The following is a 23,080-nucleotide window of genomic DNA, read 5'->3' as shown; positions in this document are numbered from 1 at the left end:
AAAAATTTTAAATTTTTGGAAAAATTATTTTTATGGAGTTTTTTCCTTTGAAGAATGGCTAAAAATACTTTAGTAACCCCAATGTATACTATAGCTTTAGCAAAGATTTAATCCACCATATAAATATTTGAAATCCAAGCAATAGTGATTCTTGACCAAGTTTGTGAACTCGGAGGCCAAGGATTGAGGTACTTGCAAACATTATGAATTTATCTCAAAATAATTTGTTAGATCACATGGAGAATCAAACCACCTAAGAGTAGCCCAAAACTATCAATAGTATGGTTCTATCTCCATCTAATAAAAAAACAAATCTTACCAATATTCAACACAACATAGAGATGTTCGTAGTCAACACATACCACAAATCAATAAGTAAGAACACTTTGAATTGCACCCCAAAGTCTTTATTATGATTGAAAAAATAGTTCCGAGCGGGACAATAGTTACAAAGTTGCTTCAGCAAAAAAATTCTAGCCAGAGATCAAGATGACTAGAGACTCAAATGACTCTCTAGTTTATAGATAAATCCTCCAAATGGAAAAATAACAGCTAGTTTTGTTTATCCTTGTCAAAATAATCTTGTCCGCTAATAAATACTCCAAAATCTTTTAATCGTGGCCCTTGATTTTTTATTTTTGAAGAATTTTCAAATTTATGATTTAATTTTGTTAGAAAATTATATATTACGGAGCAATGGAACACATAAAATATTGTAGAAATATAAACACAGAAAACACACAAAACAAGAGACACATAGATATACGTGGTTCACCCAATTTGGGCTACATCCACGGAAAAACAGCAGTCTTTTTTTTATTATATTACCCAGCAAACTAAAAAGGTACAACCTACAGCAGATCCGCTGTAACACCCTCTTCGCTCTCAATCTCCTCTCTCTTCCTCACTCAGAATATAGATATACATAGATGCAATACAATTCCGTCATATATAGTGAGGGGTTGCCTTCTAGGGCAAAAAACCCTAAATTAAACATAACTTCTACCGTTAGATCATCCACCTAATGAACAACCCAAATTGACTAGAAATTACTAGACTTTTACAAAGTAATTTTACATCTATTTTTAGCTTTGGAGGCGCTGCCCCCAAACCCCCGCCAGGGGACCGCTGGCCCCCGGACCCCCCAGCTGGGGGGGATTCACTCCCCCGCGTGGAGGGGTGTACAATCTTCTTGGGGTATACATCCGACCGAAACCTTTGAATACAGAAGATAATTAGGCTCCACACCCAACAATCTCCCACTTGGAGACCGATTATAGCAACTCCACTGCTGCTTCATTTGCTAGACAATGACTCCACTTTGGACCTGGCTGTTTCTCATCTTCTTCATCATACTTGAAGACCAATTGAAACTGAGCAGATTCTCAGTTTCTCCCTAGTTACAACTTTTGTTAGCATATCTGCAGGATTCTGGCTAGTGTGTATCTTTTCCAGCTTCAACTGTCCATCTTCCAATGCTAACCGTATGAAATGGTACTTGAGCTATATATGTTTAGTCTTGGAATGAAATGCAGAGTTCTTTGCAAGATGTATGGCACTCTGGCTATCACTGTATAACCTGCCCAACTCCTGCTTCTTACCCAATTCATCCAGAAACCTTTGTAACCAAATCATTTCTTTACTAGCCTTTGTAGCAGCAACATACTCTGCTTCTGCTGTTGAAAGTGCAACAACACTTTGGATTTTTGAAACCCAACTAACAGTTGTTCCACCTACAGTAAATACGCATCCTATAGTGCTCCTCCTATTATCTCTGTCACCTGCCATATCTGCATCAACATATCCCTGTAGAGCAATGTTTGAACCACCAAAGCATAATGTTTGATTTGTGGTACCTCTCAAATACCTGAGAATCCACTTCACTGCCATCCAATGTTCTTTTCATGGATTGTTCATGTACCTGCTTACAACTCCCACTGCATGTGCAATATCAGGCCTTGTGCAGACCATTGCATACATTAAGCTTCCAATTGTTGATGCATATGGAACTTTAGACATATGAGCCATTTCTTCCTGAGTATTGGGACACGCCTCCTTACTTAATTTGAAATGGCTTGCCAAAGGTATACTAATTGGTTTTGCATTCTGCATATTAAACCTTTTCAACACCTTTTCTATGTACTCACTTTGAGACAATGTTAATTTGTGATTCTTCCTGTCTCTAGTTATTCTCATACCAAGGATTTGTTTCGCAGCACCTAAATCCTTCATTGCAAATGAGTTTGCCAATTTTCTTTTGAGCACATTTATTTCTTGCATGTTAGAACCTGCGACAAGCATGTCATCTACATACAATAACAATATAATATAGCTGCCATCATTTTTCCTTTTGAGATAAACACAATGATCAGAGTGACATCTAGTATAATCTTGTTCAGACATAAACCTGTCAAATTTTATATACCACTGCCTTGGAGCCTGTTTTAAGCCATACAAGCTCTTTTTCAACTTGCACACTAGTTTCTCCTTCCCTTTTACCTCATATCCTTGTGGCTACTGCATATATATCTCTTCCTCCAAATGCCCATGGAGAAAGGTTGTCTTTACATCTAACTGCTCAAGATGCAAATCTTCAGTTGCTACTAGACTTAAAATAGTTTTGATTGAAGTCATTTTAACAACAGGAGAAAATATTTCATCAAAATCAATACCTTTCTTCTGTGCAAACCCCTTCACCACAAGTCTAGCTTTGTACCTCTATTTTCCTCCTTCTTCCTTCAGCCTATAAACCCATTTATTCTGCAATGTTGTTTTACCTGCAGGCAACTTGACTAAGTCCCAAGTCTGGTTATGTGCTAAGGAGTCCATCTCTTCTTTCATGGCTTGCTCCCACTTCTTCCTGGTTTCTACCTGCGCTGCTTCTTCATAACATTCTGGTTCACCAGAATCAATCAACAATATATAATATAATAAAGGAGAGTATCGTTCAGGGGGTCTACTTATCATGGTAGATCTTCTAACACCACTTTCAGGTGTTTGAAGTGCTTGTTGTTGTTGTGGTTGTTGTTCTGGCTGTTGATCATTATGATTTTCAGGCACCATCACTTTTCCTATGATATCGTCAAGCACTGTGTATTCTCTGTTTTCTTTTTCCTCTTTCTTTTCCTGCAACTAATTCTTATACAAGACCTTTTCATTGAATATTACATCTCTGCTCCTAATGATTTTGTGATTTTCATAATCATATAAGTGATAACCAAAATCATTAACACCATGTCCAATAAAGGTACATTTCTTTAATTTTGCCTCAAACTTTGTTCTATTTTCTTTGTTAATGTGGACAAAGGCTTTACAACCAAAAGTCTTCAAAAAGGAGTAGTTTACCTTTTTACCTGTCCATGCCTCTAGAATACCACCATCCAAGGAACTTGAAGGCCCTCTGTTTATTAGATAAACAACAGTATCTACAGCATCTGCCCAAAATTGTAAAGGCAATCCTGCATGCAATCTCATACACCTTGCACACTCCATGATTGTCCTATTCATCCTTTCTGACACGCCATTTTCTTGTGGTGTTCCTTGAACTGTCTTCTCTCTACGAATTCCATTCTCTAAACAGTACCTATCAAACTCTTTGCTGCAATATTCACCTCCATTGTCTGACCTGAGACACTTCAACCTTTTTCTTGTCTCAATTTCAGCCAAAGCTTTCCATTTCTTGAAAGTATCAAATACATCAGATTTATTTCGAATACAATAAATCCAGGTTTTTCTGGTTGCATCATCAATAAAAGTAACATAATAACGAGAGCCACCAAGAGATGATACTTGAGCAGGTCCCCATACATCTGTATGCACAAGCTCTAATTTTTCGATGTTTTTTTTCTTTCCCAACTCTAGGGAATCTGACTCTTCTGTTTTCCATAAACACAATTCTCACAAGAGTCCAAATCAACATTCTTCAAACCCAGCAACAAATTCCTTGAGTGAATAACCCTTCTCACTCATGTGTCCGAGCCTATGATGCCATAATGTTGCATCTGCTCCTTTGGAAGTTAAAGCATTAACAGAGTTAGAAATACCATTGCATAAATACAATGTACCAACCTTTTTGCCTTTTGATATTACCAGGGCTCCTTTGGTGACCTTCCAAGATTTATCTGTGAAAGTTGTCACACAACCTTCACCACCTAACTGCCCTGTTCAAATCAGAGTTTTCTTCAGATCTGGAACATGCCTTACCTCCTTTAGTAGCCATTGGTTTCCGTTCCACTGTTTTACAAGAACCTTACCCATTCCAACAATTTTACAGGGTTTATCATCACCCAAACGAACTTGTCCAAAATCTCCTTGAACATAGTCATGAAAATATTTCTTATCAGGTGTGGCATGGAATGAGGCCCCTGAATCTACCACCCAGGAATCAGTAATATTTTCGAAAGAAAGAATCAAAGCATCTTGTAACACCTCACCTGTCACATTTGCTTCCTGATTGTTTTCTTGTTGTGCATCTTTTTCTTTTCCCTTCCGAGATCTACAGTGTTTCTTTAGGTGTCCTTTTTTTCTGCATTTCCAGCACACTATCCCCGATCTGGACTTGGATCTGCCTTTCCTTGATTTACTGCGATATCCTGAGCTCTTTCCTCTTTCCATTTTTCTTTCCCTAGACTCTGCACTTAAAGCATTACCTGATGTCTCACCGGAGCTTTTCCGTTGCATTTCCTCGCTAAGGATTGCACCGACAACATCATCAAACTTTAAAGTACTAGATCCAGAGACAGAGTTACTAATGGCCATAACTAAACCATTCCAACTTTTTGGCAATGAGCACAGAAATAACAGAGCCCTAACTTCATCATCAAAATTTACCCCTACAGAACTTAACTAACTTGTAACTGTATTAAAATCATTTAAATGGTCTGCAACAGATCCACCTTCTGACATCTTCATATTAAATAAACGCTTCAAAAGAAATACCTTATTTGAGGCTAAGGATTTTTCATATAGTTTGGCCAATGCCGACATTAAACCCTATGTTGTCGTTTCCTTTGAAATATTAAATGCTACTAACGTCGCTAGGCACAACCGTATTGTTCCAAGTATCTTTCTGTCGAGAATATCCCATTCCGTGTCTATCATACTCATCGGCTTCTTTGTCTTTCCACTCAATGGTAGGTACAGATCTCTCTGATACAGATAATCTTCCATCTGCATCTTCCACAGCTGGTAGTTTGGCCATTGAATTTTTCGACTCTAAACCTACTATCTTCCGCTATTGCTCTCACTCGAACCAGAAACCCTTCTCTCCTACAAGTTTATTAGCCAAATAGACCTTCGGTTTTGATACCAGTTGTTAGAAAATTATATATTACGGAGCAATGGAACACATAAAATACTGCAGATATATAAACACAGAAAACGCATACAACAAGAGAGACAGATATACGTGGTTCACCCAGTTTGGACTACATCCACGGAGAAACAGTCAATCCTTCTTTTATTATATTATCCAGCAAACTGAAGAGATACAACCTACAGCAGATCCGCTGTAACACCCTCTTCACTCTTAATCTCCTCTCTCTTCCTCACTCAGAATACAGATATACATAGATGCAATACAATTCCCTCATATATAGTGAGGGGTTGCCTTCTAGGGCAAAAAACCCTAAATTAAACATAACTTCTACCGTCAGATCATCCGCCTAATGAACGGCCCAAATTGACTAGAAATTACTAAACTTTTAGAAGGTAATTTTACATCTATTTTTAGCTTCGGGGGTGCTAGCCCCCGGACCCCCCAGTGGGGGGGGGGATTTACCCCCCGGACCCCCACAGGGGGAGCAGGCCCCCCCCCCAACCCCCCCGCGTGGAGGGGTGTACAATCTTCCTGGGGTATACATCCGGTTGAAACCCTTGAATACAGAAGATAATCAGGCTCCACACCCAATTCATTTTAATTAGCTCGGACTTAACCACCAAGGTCCAAGGGTCCAAATTTTCTTGAAAAAGACAATATTCCCTTAGTGGACGACCTTTAAAAATTGATTCTTTCAAGACCCACGAATTTTTCCATTTGGAGAATTTATTTTCCTAGACAATTTAATTAACCCTAATTAATTATTTTCTAGCTTAAGATTTAATTTTATTTTGCGAGAAAAATTAATTAATTTACACATGAGGGGATTAATTATTTTTCCAACCCTCTAATACATATGATTTTTCATTTACAAGACTCAAAGAGGGAATACACATTCGTCTTAGACCCTCAAGACACATAATCCATCTGCGACTCAATATGATCTAGTAAACTAAGTGATTTGCAATAAAATAATTTAACCAATTAGCTTAAATTATTCTCAAACCACTTTTACATCAGACTCAACTAAAACACTAGGAATTACCTAATAATTCGACAATAAATTTCACCCTAGCTTTGGGGGTTTAAGTCAGAAGGAAAACTCTTCTGATTAGTCATGTCGAAAAACATAGGTAATCATCGAGGTTAAAAAACCTCCTAGGATGGAATTCGTCATCAATTATAGGCTTACCTAGGTTGTTACATAAACTCAAAGTTTTACTAAGATCATTTACAATATATAACTTGCAGAATGGGGTGACCATGACACATGGACTGCTGATATGTGATCCAATCCTTGTGGAAAAAATTGACACTTCCGCTTCCTTGGAACTTTGACAAATTGAGTGCAACAAGGCCCATTTACCATTCCCACATGTCGTCACATGTTATTGAATGGAAAATCAATTACTTGATGTTATAGGCACTCACTCAACCCACTAGCCAAAAAACCATTGGCAATATGGTCAAGTAACCCTTGACCCAGGGAGCACTCTGGGCCTCGATGCTCACTGGGCCAATCTCTCTAGCCACATTACATGGCCCCAATGAACTATCAATATCCTACCTTAGGGAGAAACTTTGCCTCTTGATACTACAACATCAACACTCCCTTTAACCAAGGGAAGCATTCTCAACCACTCCAGGTTTGTCTCTAAAGTATACATACTTCATCCTGGGACAAAAGCTTTGTGAGAATGTCAGCAATTTTGCTCGTCTATAGGAATGCATAGGAGCCTTATTGATCCTTTTTATACCATGTGCGAGTAACTTTTGAAGCCACATTGCTCCACAACTCACCAAAAAAGCTACAATGTACTCTGCTTTAGCAGTGTTGTTAGTTTCTTGCTCATCATAGCAAATCCCAAGTTGAATCATTATCCTAATGTGCTATTCTGCACTCTCTACCCAATCTGAATCTATATATCCCTGCAGTTGTACATCATTTGAGACATGTATCATGTCGATACCTCAACACATGTTGTGCCACATGTCTCTATTCAACCATTTACTGACAAGATTCCATTATTGGATCCATCAGCGTAGTTTCATTCATGTCACCCTAATAGATCCTACGAAGGCAATCCTAGAAGCTCCCTCTACCACTTAGCTTCTTTAGATTGCTAACCATGAGAATGACCATGGAATTGTTGTTCATCATCTCATCATTTGAGACATGTATCATGTTGATACCTCAACAGATGTTGTGCCACATGTCTCGATTCAACCATTTACTGACAAGCTTCCATTATTGGATCCATCAGCGTAGTTGCTTTCCTGTTACCCTAACAAATCCTACTAAGGCAATCCTCGAAGGTCCCTCTACCAATTAGCTTCTTTAGATTGGTAACCATGGGAATGACCATGGAATTGTTGTTCATCATCCCAAATCTCTGAAGAATCACAACAATATACTTCCTTTGACCAAGGAAGATCTCATCCGACTTCTACCACACTTCTAGTCCTAATAAGTAATGTATCCAATCAAGATCCTTCATCTCAGACTTTGAGGTCGACCCTCTCTAACATTGAAGCAAGGCTTCCTGTGGTAATCCCGACTGCTCCTATCGCAAGAGCAAATCCTTCTGCCACTGTTAGGTGAGTCCTTTTATTAGAAATAAGTCATCTAATAGCAAGATCCACCAGGACTCATCATATAATCATCAATCTGAGAATACCATGCCCGAGGTTTGTACAAATCCTTCTTTAGTCTGCAAACATTAGATTCCCTGTCATGTACCTCAAAGCAGTGTTGCACATATCGTGATAATATCAGAATTATCGTGATATAATCGCCAAACTGCCGCTCGTCAATATTATCCCGATAATTTCCTTGTTTTGAATTTATTTTAATAATTTCTCCCTCTTGAACACAAATCACTTCGGGAGAATCCTCTTGTCACAGGCTTTGCTTTGTTCTTCCAATGCTTTCATCTGCTGCCAAAGCCTTAACAGCCTTCAAAATGTACCTACAACCCTCACTAGGAGGTCATGGAAGAAACAATTATAGCCTAGCAAAAGAAACAAAAACAAGATGCCAACTAATAGTAAAGCAATAAAAATCAAGAGAGAGAGAGATATAGAGTACTTATCTTTTTGATGTTGAGGATTGTAGGGAATTGTCGACTCCCTCTTGATCCTTGCCTTCCTGCAAAATGAAATCCACTTGCAAATTCATCATCCTCATCCTCATCATCAGCATGCTAATTTCCTTTCCTTCGTTGCATGAGCTAGGGTTTCTTCTTTCAATGGAAACCTTGATCTAGGAGTACCTCTAGGGTTTTATCCACAAACCCTAGGGCTTTCATTTCCAAGACTTCTAATCTTCTAGGGTTTACAAACCCTAATTCTGGAGCAACTTCCTTAACAATTATTTGATCACATTACATTGTGGACATCCAGGTAGTTGTTTTCAAATGCTTACACAGGAATTTCATCTTTTGATCAGCATCAATCAATAGATTGTTGGGCTTTCTTTGGTGTTGATTACAATACCTTGTCCTAAATCGACCAATTTCTATGAATAAAGTAAATTGTCTTCAAAGGAGGGAAAGGGACTATTGCATTCCAATGTCCTCCATAGATTCATACAAGAGAACTTGCTCCATCACTCAACCCTTAATAAATGAGCAACAGTCTTCAAATGGTCTAGACTTCCTTTGCAGAAGAGTCATTAGCAAATTTTGTTCACACACAAAAGTACTTGGAAGATCTTATAGATGATTTCCCTCAGTCTTTCCAAGTAGCTCAACCTCCTCAAAAACATTGTAGCAATGGCAACAATTTGTAAGGACAACTCCAGCTATGAACTAACTTGGCCTTTACAAGAGAATTCTGGTCTCCAAAAACTGATGAGGAACTCAACCTCTTCTTTACTATAAACATATGAATGCCCTTTTAAACCCATCAATATGCCTTAACAATTCATGATACTTGAAATAAGTGTATTCAATATCCATTCTACCTCAACAAGTGACCTCAAAAGGTCTGCTTCAAATATAGCAATGTTTATAACCAATACTCTCACTATATTCAATGCAATCAATATAAGTTAAACTCAACCATGGCAAGTTAAACATCGGTCCAATAAACAACAATGCTATCAAAATCGGACTAGTCATCAAACCAGTAGACCCCCCAAACCGAGAACCGATCAGAACTGGACCAAAAAATTGATCAACCAAAAACATAAAATATTCAAATTTTAAAGAAAAACATATATATTCATGTGCATGCATATGAATCCAAACTATTTATACAAAAATAAGCAAAACTTCTCATTCATATAGAATGTAAGGGTGCACATAACCAAAATAGCACCAACTACAATCAATCTCTGAATTGAAAATACATCAACAAACAAGCTACACATGGCCTCTAGCATCCAAAAAAAATCATGTTACAACAAATACCTACATATCATCAAAATCATTTCCTATATTGGGATCTTCATCATCAATATCACCCTCTAAGTATTAAAATAAGATAGAAAAAGCATAACATGTCAAGTCAAGATTTTGTTTGAGTGATGAGTACTCTTTTTAATAGCCTCATGAAAGGGGAGTTCGACAACCAATGCCACTAACATCAACGTACATAGAGGGCTTGGTGCTCTTGATTATATACTAGTTCCATACCCTCAGACATGGCAAAATCCAATGGAGCGTTGCAATCCTGAAATCCTGGAAAACGGTTAAGTCTGTTGGATTTTGAATGAGATCTCAAATTCTACTTTCTCCACATGAAATCCAATGAGGTCAAGACTGCTCTCAAACATCCTAAGTCATTTCATCGTAGTGTTAAAATTCAAGTAAAAGGATCAAAAATGAAATACAAAGGAGAATGTCAATTTTACTTTAAGAATTTAACATTCCCATGAATTGCATAGCATTAGTACAGCCATATGGTCAAATACTAGGCTTCCCCTATCATAAATCTTTGTTTTTTTAAATTGCATTTAAAGGCTCCTTGGCAACAATGTACAAAATCGATCAATTTGGTACCAAACCATCCGATTCAATGAAAAAAGGTTGGTTTGGTACCAAACCGACCAGTTTCGTACAAGAACCGATCTATTCGGTACTGAATTGGCTAGAAGTAGTTCAGGGCACCGGTCCAAATTGGTTTTGGCCTCAAACCAATAGAACAAGTGACCTCAGACCGGTTCGGTATGTTCTTGATAACACTAATAAGTAGCTATCAATACATTGATGCTCTTAATAGCTTCAACAATGAACCCTTATGATCAATGATAAGCACAATTTTGCTATAAGTGTCTAACGATCAACTAAGAATGAAGCACAAGTTTTGCTTCAAAAATTCGAGTGTATATCATATCTTCAATACTGCCACGGATTTCAAAATTTACTCAGGATCATGCTCCAGGTCTTCTAATGTTTAAGCCCTAAATTTTATGTACAAACAGCGCCTTTTAATGACTTGTATATATTGTTGCTTACAAACTTCACAATCATAAAGACAATGTTGTTGGCCTATTTACAGGCTTCTTGACTACCATGTTCTTGGACTAAGGCCCTTCAATCCTCCTGCAACTAGGGTTGAGATCATCAATAGACTTGTGGGGTTGGAAAGAGGACGTAGAGGGCTACTGTAGCACGAAATTTCAGACATTGGAGATCCGAAATTACAGAGATACAACAAATTCAATATCGAGCTCCTACAAAGTGAAAAAAGGTGTGTAGTTTTTTTTTCATAAGTTTGGTTAGAAAAATTAGTTTGAAAGAATTCAAAGGGAATAATGAAGCATAATTATCATCAATTGATGCCCCCGAAGAAAGAAAATGGAAACACCTAGTAAGCAATCTGAAAGCTCTAGCATGACTAATGAAGAAGAGGAAGAAATGCAAAATGATATATCAAAATTACGAGACCAAGTGCAACAAAATTCACTCTCACAAAAAGTAACAGAAGCTAAGATTGATGGTTTAAAGAAAGACGTGGAAGCTAAGATGGATGGTATAGGAGAAAAACTTAAAGGCAACATGGAAGATTTGAAGACAGATTTGACAAAATTGCTATAAGAAATGCTTACTAATGGTGAAAGGGTAGTAAAAGAAACTCATGATGAGAACAAAATAAATGTTAATCATGACTTCATAGACTCTAATGTTGTATTGAAGACCCACCATGTTCCAAAGATCGATATGAAGAAGTTTGATGGCAAGGATCCCATAACTTTATATTTGGAATCAAATCAGTTTGTATGATATCAATGGCTTTTTGCTCTCGTCAACAAATTGTTGCTTGGGCAATTTTTACGAAAGAAATAATAGCACATTATGAGGATACAAAAAGAAACATCTTTTTTAGCCAATTGATAAATCTCAAACAAAAGGGTTCAATGATAGAGCACATTGAGGACTTCCAAAAATTGAATATAAGGGTAAAAGATATTGCAGAGGAGCATAGGATTGATGTGTTCGTAGGGACCTTAAAGGATAACATCCGACATGAGGTTCGCCTTTGGGAACCTGATTCATTGGAAAAAAAAAAAATCAAGTCGGCAAGAAAAATGGAAATAAAAATTATGGCAAGGATACCTACCACTCACAACTATAAAGATGGAAGTGTCGTTGCCCCTAGCCTTCCACAACCTACAAGGTTGACACCACAATAATTGAAAGAAAAAAGATAAAAAGGGCTTTGTTACAGTTGTGATAGCAAATACACTTAAGGTTATATTTGTGCTGAGAAGAAATTATTTTACATAGATTGTGAAGAGGAGCAAGAAAAGGAACAAAGAACGTCAAAAGAAGAGGATATACACCAGGAACAACACCTAGAGAAAGAAGAAATGAATCTGACCATATCTTGTAATGCATTGGCCAGAATTACCACTACTCAAACTATCAAGATAGAAGGACATATCAAAAAGAAAAAAGTAATAGTGTTCATTGATTCGGGAATTACCCATAATTTTATTCACTGTAAGATAGTCAAAGAATTGAATTGCTTCCTATATCCAGCACCAGAGTGTGTCAAGTGATGGTTGCAAGTGGAGGAACCATATATTGTTCTGGAAAGTGCCATAATATCAAGCTATCCATGGGAGAATATGTATTGAATAGCCCAATGTTTTCCATTCCAATGGGTGGTATTGATGTTGTACTAGGAGTCCAATGGCTACAATCTTTGAATACGATAGCTTTTAATTTTCAAAAACTTTTCATGAAAACTTTTTCGGAAGGAAAGGAAGTTGAATTAAGGGGTATCACAGGGAAACCGGGAAAGATAATCAGCGCTAACAGAATGACAAAGCTTCTAAAGAAAGAACGTGGCATAATTGCACAATTATGTTTGCTAGAGGTTCCCACATCGAAATCATCTATTTTTCCAGATCTCTAAAAAGTCTTGGACAAACATTCCAAGGTATTTGAGACTCCCAAAGGCCTCCCACCTATTCATTTGATTCCAGGAAGTGTTCCTCCAAACATCATGCCTTACAGATATCCCTATGCCCAAAAGAGCGAAATTGAACGTATGGTTGCAGAAATGCTAGAGGCTGGTATAATTCAACCTAGTCAAAGTTCTTTCTCTGCTCCAGTAGTATTGGTGCACAAGAAGGATGGATCATGGTGCATGTGTCCGGATTATAGGGAGCTCAACAAGCTCACTATTAAAGATAAATTTCGGATTCTTATCATTGATGAATTATTGGATGAATTGCATGGATCAATTTACTTCAGCAAGTTGGATCTTCATTTAGAATATCATCAAATCAAAATGAGGACTGAAGACATTCCGAAAACAGCATTTAGAACTCACAAGGGTCATTATGAATTTTTGGTCATGCCTTTTGGCCTCACCAATACACCTTCTACATTTCAAGGTTTGATGAATTCAATTTTCAAACCCTTCCTTCGATAATTTGTGTTAGTATTTTTTCATGATATACTAATCTACAGCAAGTCTTGGAAGGATCATGTTCAACATGTTGACAGGGTGCTCAAACTATTGGAGGAGACACAATTATAGGCAAAAAGATCCATATGTTTCTTTGGAGTACAAGAGGTGGAATATCTGGGTCATATTGTATCTCATGAAGGTGTTAAGGTAGACCCTAGCAAAATTAAAGCCATTAAGGAATGCAAAATCCCCACATCCATAAAGCACTTGCGAGGATTTCTTGACTTGACAGGGTATTATCACAAGTTTCTTAAAAATTATGGGAGAATAGCAGAACCTCTAACAACGTTATTGAAGAAAGATGCATTTTCATGGACTCCAGAAGCAACGAAGGCCTTTGAACATTTTAAAAAGGCAATGAGCACTGGTTTTAGCTACGTCTGACTTCACAAAAACCTTTACTGTGGAATGTGATGCCTCAGGAAATGGAATTGGTGTTTTTTTAAAGCAAGAAGAAAGACCCAATGCTTTTGAAAGTCATCCAATCAAAGGAACATATTTACACAGCTATTTATGAGAAAGAAAGGTTGGCAATAGTACATGCACTTAAGAAATGGCGACCCTACCTAATGGGAAGACACTTCAAAGTAAAAATGGATCATGATAGTCTTAAATACTTTTTAGAACAAAGATTATTTTCAGAAGAGCAGCAAAAATGGGTCACAAAGATGTTGGGTTATGACATTGAAATCATCTAAGAAAAGGGAAGCAAAATTTTGTGGCAAATGCACTCTCAAGAAAGGATGAGGATGTTGAAGCATTGTTTTGCGCCATTTCTATTCTCCAACTAGATTGGATAAATGAAGCAAGGATGAATGGAAGAATAACGAAGAAGTGTGGGCACTCATTCAAAAGTTACAACAAGATCCCAGTACATCTGAAACATTTAGCTGGAAAAAATATTCATTATGGTACAAAGATCACTTTTATATATGTAAGAATTCCCAGCTCAAACAAAAAATTCTTATGGAATTGCACACCTCTCCCTTAGGAGGACACTCAGGATTTTGAAAAACTTACCACAGGGTTAAAAAGGATTTTTTTTGGGATGGCCTTAAATTTGATATTCAAAAGTTTGTGGCGGAATATTTGGTTTGCCAACATAATAAAATTGAAACAAATTAAGACCCCAGGTCTATTACAACCTTTATCCATTCCAAGTCAACATTGGGAGGAGGTTTCAATGGATTTTATCACAGGTTACCCAAGTCCGAAGGAAAGAGTGTCATCATGGTAGTAGTTAACAGAGTTACCAAGTATGCACACTTTGTGCATCATCTCATCCATTTAAAGCCAGTACAATGTCTACTGCATTTATGGAAACAATTCAAAAGATACATGGAAACCCAAAGATTATTGTAAGCGACAGAGATCCCATTTTCACTGGAAATTTTTGGACAGAATTATTTTATTGTCTTGGTACTCAATTAGCTCATAGCTCATTTTATCATCCTCAATCTGATGGGCAAAATGAGATAGTAAACAAATGTTTGGAAGGATATCTTCGTTGCTTTGTATTTGATAAACAAACATAATGGGTCAAATGGTTGCCTCTGATTGAATGGTGGTATAACACTTCCTTCCAAACTGCACTCTATGGATGTCATCCACCATCCATCACATCATATTTAACAGAAAATTCTAAGGTTCAAGCAGTGGAAGATCACATCAAGCATCAACAACAAGTTCTCCAACTCTTAAAGGATAATCTCACTTTGGCGCAGAATAGAATGAAACAATAGGGAGATCAACATCGCAGTGAAAGAAGTTTTGATGTAGCTGAATGTGTATTTCTATCGCTACAACCATATAAAAAGATGTCTATTAGGCAAGCTAATAAGGATAATAAATTATCACCAAAGTATTATGGTTCATACGAGGTGTTGCAAAAGATTGGTACTTACAAATTGGAGCTTCCTGCAGCTTCTTGAGAGCAATGTTGTGAAAAGCGCGAGCGGGATTAAATCGGCGCCGGGAATGAAGCGGAAAAAATCGGAAAAAGCGGGAAAAAAGCGGAAAAAAGCGTTTGGTACAAAAATATTCATTTTTTTCATTTTTTTTCAATTTTTTTAATATCTAAACCATCTACAACATAAAATAAATACATTGACACATAAATATGATAAAAAAACTAATATATAAGATGTTTAATATCATTTCTAGCGCTAAAATCACACATAACATTGAATCATGTCCTGAATAGTAAGTCCTGACTCCCGAGTCCCAGCTCAGCCTCAAAATATCAACAAAAAATATGATAATGTATCTCATCATGTCATAATGTCATATACAATAAAATGAGGTCTAATCCTATCGATTTCCTCTGCCCCTCTTGCGAGAAAATGCCACAGCTTTCCCTTTCCCTCTAGATGTAGATGCTGGTGCTTGTGCTGGTGGAGATGGCAGTGGAGTCTGATGTGCTCTAGAAGCTGAAGAACTAGAAGTAGGAGCTATAGGAGGTAGACCACATCTTCTACTGGTGGCAGGGGTAGCCCGAGTAGGTGGTGTCACCTGGAAACATTACAATATCCCATTCCTGAAATCCTGAAAAACTGATAAGTCTGCTGAATTTTAAATGAAATCTAAAATTCTACTTTCTCCATATGAAATCCAATGAGGCTAGAACCACTCTCAAACATCCTGAGTCATTTCATGGTAATGTTAAAAATTTAAGTAAAAGGATGAAAATGAAGATCAAGGAGAATGTCACTTTTACTTTAAGAATTTAACATTACCATGAATAGCATATCCATACTAGGGCCTAGACTTGATCATTAAGCTGCCCCACTCAAAAATTATTTGTTTCTTTCAAAAAAAATTGCATGAAAAAACCCAAATGACCAAATGAAAAACCAAAAAAAAAATTATAAAATCGTGCTGCCCTGACACCCCGAGCTTTTTTCCGAAAAAAGCGGCAAAAAAATTTTTAGGCGCTTTTTTCCCATAAAAAGCGCGATTAAATCGGCTTAGGGAAAAAAGCGCGATTTAATCGCGCTTTTAACAACACTGCTTGAGAGCACCCATTTTTTCATGTTTCATTCTTAGAGAAGGTTATAGGTGACAAGCTCTCAGTTCAAACAATATTGTCAAAACTTGACAAGGAAGGAAAAATCATATTGGAACCTGAAGCAGTTACAGAAACAAGAACTCGACAGCTATCAAATTGATCAATTTCGAAGTATCTCATCAAGTGGAAAAACTTACCCGCTAAAGATTCCACATGGGAGGATGAGAATTTTATACAGAAGCATCCAGAACTACTCAAGCGTTGAGGACAACACTTTTTTGAAGGAAAAGGGCATGTTAGGTCTCTATAAAACTATTGATTCCCCCATTACTATTGTCATTGTAGCCCTTATTGTTATTGTTGTGCCCCTATTCTCCCCATATTGTTATTATTGTGCCCCATAGAAGCCCACTACTGTTATTGTTTTGCCCTTATATTATTATTGTTATGTCGGCTTTGATTATATTGTGACCCCTTAGACTCCTATATATAGAAATGAGGTTTTGTCATTTGTATCATCCAAGAATTGTTCATTTGTGTAATATAAAACAGGTTGCACCCTCGAAAACGCTGATTTTGAAGTCGTCGTTGTATCTTTTCTTCTATTTTGTGAGCTGGTTGCACAACAGATATTTAGCATGAAGAGACTTTTCTTGGATTGATGAGGTGATTCTTGATTGAATAGTGTAATTTTGTTGTTAATTTTCTTACATTTTGCATGAAAATTTCTGAAATGAGGGTTTCATTGTGCCATATTTAAAAATTCAATACATTTATGAAATTTTGTTTCTTTATGCTTTGCAAAAATAGTCTTTCAAGAATCCAGCAAAGGAAGTTTGTGTATGCCTCCTTTGATCTTAAATCTCCACTTAGAGAAAGTCATTAGAGTTTCTGAGAGAGGTTTCTTAGTCCTCCACCCACCTCATCCAAGCTCCTCTATCTTTGTCCGCACCATCATTGATTCCATTGCCTAATTGAGAGAAGGCACTACATTAGTTTGTGGTGGTCATTCTATTTTCTGCTTTTTCTCTTAAATTTATGGTAACTAGGGTTACAGTTAGCTTAAATTTGCATTAAATAGCAATTTATTGTCCATTTGTTATTGTCCTATTGAAAGGGATTGCATTTAATAAACATAACAAGGGAGATCTAACATTAATTGCATGTTTTCACCCCAAAATTAGGGCTGATGTCTAGATGTTAATGATTGTCATATGCATTTTCAGCCATTTAAAAGCATTTTTTTTTCTTGGCAAAGAAAGGAAACTAGAAAGAACGCACTTTTTTGATAAATATTCAAATATAACCATCACAACTAGTCACACTTTCTACTCCCCTGCTCAAACAAATATGGCTCTGATTTCACATGCGCATAGATTATGTACTTCAAGATGAGCATTATTTTTCATCTTTCATTGCTTACTCTTCATAAAACAGTATTGACGGTCATTAAGCCAATGCTTGATGTTTGCACACCACCTAAAATCTCTATGAAACAGAAGCCAAGAAACCAGTAGTTATGGATTGAAGTAAGAAAGGGAACATAATATGACTAAATGGTGTATGATCATTAAATTACTCCTCCGATGCAATCACATGCAATGAGATATTTAAAACAGATATGGTGCCTAATGCATTTCACATAAAGCATATCTGATTCAGTACCCTGGCAATTCATTTATTAAGACAAGAAAAAACAAGGTAACAAAGTACAAATTTAATAAAACAAGGAAAACACAGTAACAGAAAGAAAACATATTTATTATGTTCATCTGGGTCTACCTGAAATGTAATACAGACATCTTTGTCTCATGTTCCAAGAGCCCACATGCTACAACCGGGTGCTTTTTATGCTTATTCAATAATTTCGTAGCTACAACATGAGGAACTCCCTTAATATGAAGCCGAACATAAGCACCAACAGATATGCAGCCATCAGAAGTTTCATTGTCAACTTCTTTTGCTTTTGCCAATGCATGTTTATATGTTCGAGCAAAATTGTCAAATGCAAAAATCCGGGCATACTCTTGGGGCAAAGACTCCTGGAAATTTCACGATTGTATGAAATAAGAGAAATTATTACAACCAATAAGCTCCATAATGTAGAATAAAGTTTTGTTTTTCTCAAACTAACCTTTGGATCCCAACTAGACGTTCGAAAAGACTTGAGACCTCTATACTTTGCAAACCGCTGACGAGCTGGAACATCTATTGGCGTGTCCACTTCATCTGGATATTCTGCAATCACAACAAAATTCAAAATTAACTAACATAATGCAGCACAGAATTGCAGTCTGCCATTAGGCTTTAATCAACAACCACAGGAAATAGAACTCCACGATGGATTATTGAATGAAAAACCAATAGAATATCCAGGCCTTAACAGGAAGTGACGAAGAAATAAAACAATTACTGAAACATTAACTAAGTCAACGAACTGAAGTTTTAGACAAATCAATACAAAATCTCAAATAATACTGATATCAATTAGATAATTAACTCCTCTAAGTTCCACTAAAACTTGTTTAAGGGGTAAGAACATGAACACTGAAAACAAAAATCCTGTTCAGCAAGTACGATAGTTTTTTTTTCAAATTGCATGCCATTATCTAAATTCTTATTTCTCAAGGATTTATTTAGTTTGAAAGGAATGAAAACTTGTTAGCGTTTCTTCCCAGGCTCAAAATAGCATCCACTAAGACTAGTCAAAGGTTAAAATAAGCAGGAAAGGAATTGCCTAATTCACCATTTGAGAAAATAAAAGGTATGACACAGAAAACTAACTTGAGACATCTACTGCTCACCATACTGGGAGTACTGCACTGAAAAGAATGGCATAATTTGAAAAGTATGAAAGAATCAGCAGAAAGTCAATCCCTGCTTAGAAATAGATATATCCATGTTTACTGCAATCAATACTGCTAAAAAATACTGCTGTTGCAAATTAAAAATGGGATAATTCAGTTAGCACTATCTCTAACCACAGAAACATATGAAAGGATTATTTCAAGGAAGCACGATAGTTAAAGAGCTATCATAGAGTAGATGATCTTTCAAGTTTCAGAATAAGCTCCCTTATAAAACAATATACTCGTTAAGAGATCAACATATCACTTGCAGATACTGAACCTGGGTAGGGAAGATAACACTCCTTAGCTAGACCAAATTGACATCACAAACTAGATGTTATCTATCACTTTAAGTGCACAGCTTATATTCTTGACAAAGGTTCATGGAAGAAGACATGTGAACCTTTGTTGGAAGAGTGAGTCAACAAATCCTTGCAAAAAAAAGGGCATGGGGTATGTATATTTTGTTTTTATGTTCTAGTGCCCAGACGAGGATGGTGATCATTGAGATGACTTGGGAGGGCTAGTACATCATGCCCATGTGCCAACTAGAAGAGTGTATTAGAATATATCTCTATATCTCTATTTAGTAATGCTCAGTCTCTTAGATGTTTCTATTCTTATTCTTTTAGCAGTTTCTTAGATGAAACTGTTTGTTCGATATTCTACATAGAAACCTGATGTTTCTATTCTTGTAAATATCTTTGTATCTTAGCCTCGGCTTTGCTCGCTGTGATAAATGCTTACAGTCGTCCATCTCGATACAGAAATAGATTCTTCCCTTGCATGATCATTTTTTTTAAGGAAATAACTCTGTGGAGGTGACTGTTGTCGTGGAAGCGGAATTTTTTTTTGTGGCTGGCCAGTTTGCTTGGAATCGTGAATCCAGCTATTTTCTTCGACCACAACGTGGCATTCCTCAGCGATCGTGATCCAGGTGTTTTCTCTCATTTATAACTCATTTAAAATCAGAGTCATGGTCTGAGAATTCGATCTGCGGGCAACTGTCTATTTTTTTTTCAAACACTGTCAAACAAGTGATATACGCTTGTGTCTTCAAACCCGTGGATGGTATTACCATTGAAATCCGTGGATATATATATTTCAACACCCGTGAATATATATTTGAAAATCTGTGGCGTAGATATCTGTCAAACCCGTGGATATTTGAAACCCTGTGATACGCGCGTATTTGAAACTCTGTGGCGTGTATTTGAAACTCTGTCTTGGTACGCGTGAGGAAACACTGTGATACGAGTGTAATTCCAAAAAAACCCATGGATATACGCGTGTTTTGTATTTTAAGTGTTATCAGAATATATTTCAAAACCCGCGTATTCACAAGCTGTGATAACTCTGTGGCGTGGATATACGCGTGTTATATTTCCAGTATTTTCAGAACCGTGGATAAGCTGTGATAACTCTGTGGCGTGGATATACGCGTGTTATATTTCCAGTATTTTCAGAACCGTGGATATACGCGTGTTATATTTCAAGTATTTTCAGAACCGTGGATATATTTCAAACCTGAGTATTCACCTGTGGATCTATACCACGTAGCTGAGACGTGACGTGAAGCTTTTGATAGCTCACGTGGGCCAATTTTCAGATCTTAGTATTTGTTTTATCAGCGTTTTCAATCAGCGGTGTGTGTCGCTCAGTGTGTTCCCAAACAGCATTTTTTTCTTATTTGTTCCAAATCAGCAGTGTGTTCCCATTACAAACTCAGACTTGAAATTATCTGTTGTCACTCGGTTTATAGTGCTAGCTGTGGGATCGGATTATGGTGGAGCTCCACGGACCTGAAGCAAACCTGTGGGAAACTATATTCTCAGACCTGTGCTTATCTTAGGACAAAACTCAGATCTGGACAGAGAAAGGAACCTCAAATTTTTTTATGATTTAGATCTGTCACTGTTAAAGAAAAGGATTTTTTTTTGCAGCAGGATTAAAGGGGACAGTTTCAGCAGTATTACTATTGTTTTTTTGACTGGAGAGATATTTTTGCTGACTTCTGTATTTTCTCTGGGAAAATGGCCACGCTCACCAATTTGATGTTAGAAGGAAATCAACGCTTTAATGGCAGCAACTATAACATTTGGAAACAAAGACTGCTGACCATTTTTGAGTACAGGCGTCTTGATCAACTCATTTTGGGCAAAGAGCTTCGTCCAAGTACAGCCGGGACCGATCAAGATAAATTTGATGATAGAAATCGAGAGGCTGTTATGCTTCTCAAGCTCTCTGTCGCTGATGATCAGTTACCACAGATCCCTTCTGGCAAGACAGCTGCTGAAATCTGGCAACAGTTGAAAGAACTGCATGAGACATCTGATAAAAGCAGAGCTTTTTTTCTCAAAAATCAGTTGTTCTCCATCATGATGGATGAACATATGTCTTTACAGGAACATCTCAACAAAATTAAAGACATTCGAGATCAGCTCGACGCCATTGGTCGGACCATGGAGGAAGAAGATATGGTAGTCATTACCCTGAAGAGTCTACCAAAATCTTATGAACACTTCATTGAAACACTCAACATTACAACCACAAATGTTGATCTGAAGTTTTCAGATTTATGTACCAAACTTCTGCAGCAAGATAGGTGGAAACAGCAGTTTGGTAGTGGTACTGCATCAGTGCCCTTGGAGAATGCATTTGCTGCAAAATATCAGTCCTCTCAGTCTTTTCAGCAGAGAGGATCATCTCAGTCTTTTGATCCTAACAGGAAGAAGAGTGTACAGTGTAATTACTGTCACAAGTTCGGTCACATGAAGAAAGACTGCAGGCAGAGGATTGCTGCTGAACAAAAGAAACAGGGAGGGTCACATCAGACAGCGAATGTTGCAGAACATTCCGAGCAGACAGATTCTGCCTTTTACGCCTTTATGGCTAAAAGGTCTTCAGAACATGTTCCTTCCTCTGCATGGTACATTGATTCTGGTGCATCACGCCACTTCTCTCACAGGCGTGACTGGTTTATTGACTTTTCACCTTTCAGTGATTCAGTTGTATTTGGTGGAGGTGAAAAGTACACTGTTGCTGGCAGGGGTACAGTTCAAATTCAGTTTGGTGGACGCACGCTCATATTTCTAAATGTATACTATGTTCCTGGTATGGAGATTAATCTGCTCTCTGTCAGTCAGATTATGAGGAATTCTCCTCAGCTTGATGTTGTGTTCAGTGCACACAAGTGTTCCATCATTGACAGGGAGACCAGTCTGACAGTTGCTACTGGCCTCGAGGACCATGGTCTATACAGGCTACTTGACACCGGTGACTTTCCAGAAGTGGCACTAGCAGCTCGTGTCTCTCCCATCAGTACTCTATGGCATCAGCGATATGGGCATCTCAATATGCAGTATCTCTCTCAGCTCTCTCGGGAGGGACTTGTGTCAGGATTACCTGATATTCAGACTCAGCAGTTGGGGGTATGCAGCGCCTGTCAAGCAGGAAAGCAACATCGGTCGTCATTCAAAAATGGCGAATCTTGGCGCGCATCCCAGGTACTTCAGTTACTTCATGCTGATATTTGTGGTCCTATGAATACAGCTTCTATAACTGCTTGCAAATACTTTTTACTTATTGTAGATGACTTCAGTCGAAAGATGTGGGTGTATTTTTTAAAAAATAAATCTGATGCTCTTAGTACCTTTCAGAAGTTTAAAACTTTAGTTGAAAACGAATCTGGTTGTAATATCATGACCCTTAGGACCGACAATGGGGGGGAATTTTGTTCCTCAGCTTTTGCCAACTTCTGTGATATTCATGGCATCAAACGTCAATTCACCACACCTTACACTCCCCAGCAGAACAGTGTTGTCGAGCGTCGCAATCGCACGGTTGTTGAAATGGCTCGTTCCATGTTACAACATCGGAGTGTTCCAAACAAATTCTGGGCTGAAGCAGTATTTACTGCTGTTTACCTTCTTAACCGATCCCCTACTCAGGCTGTTAAAGGGAAGACTCCTGAAGAAGTGT

General features: G+C 37.5%; 1 protein-coding gene across 1 annotated transcript in view; it reads right to left on the bottom strand.

Moving 5' to 3' along the window:
* The window catches only part of LOC149234827 (pre-rRNA-processing TSR1-like protein), a 280,880-nt gene that overhangs the window by 23,995 nt on the left and 233,805 nt on the right, over positions 1-23,080 (bottom strand). The window contains exons 16-17 of the mRNA XM_089371955.1: positions 18,385-18,488; positions 18,033-18,292 (exon numbers count right to left, since the gene is read on the bottom strand). Of these exons, the coding sequence (XP_089228081.1) occupies positions 18,033-18,292; positions 18,385-18,488 (364 nt within the window). The remainder of the gene's footprint in view (positions 1-18,032; positions 18,293-18,384; positions 18,489-23,080) is intronic.

Source organism: Pinus tabuliformis, chromosome 8, assembly GCF_031772625.1.
Source record: "Pinus tabuliformis cultivar Carrire ecotype Pingquan chromosome 8, CPIR1, whole genome shotgun sequence".
Classification (NCBI taxonomy): domain Eukaryota; kingdom Viridiplantae; phylum Streptophyta; class Pinopsida; order Pinales; family Pinaceae; genus Pinus; species Pinus tabuliformis.
The sequence above is the reverse complement of the archived record's forward strand: the minus strand, read 5'-3'. Positions and strand labels throughout refer to the sequence as shown.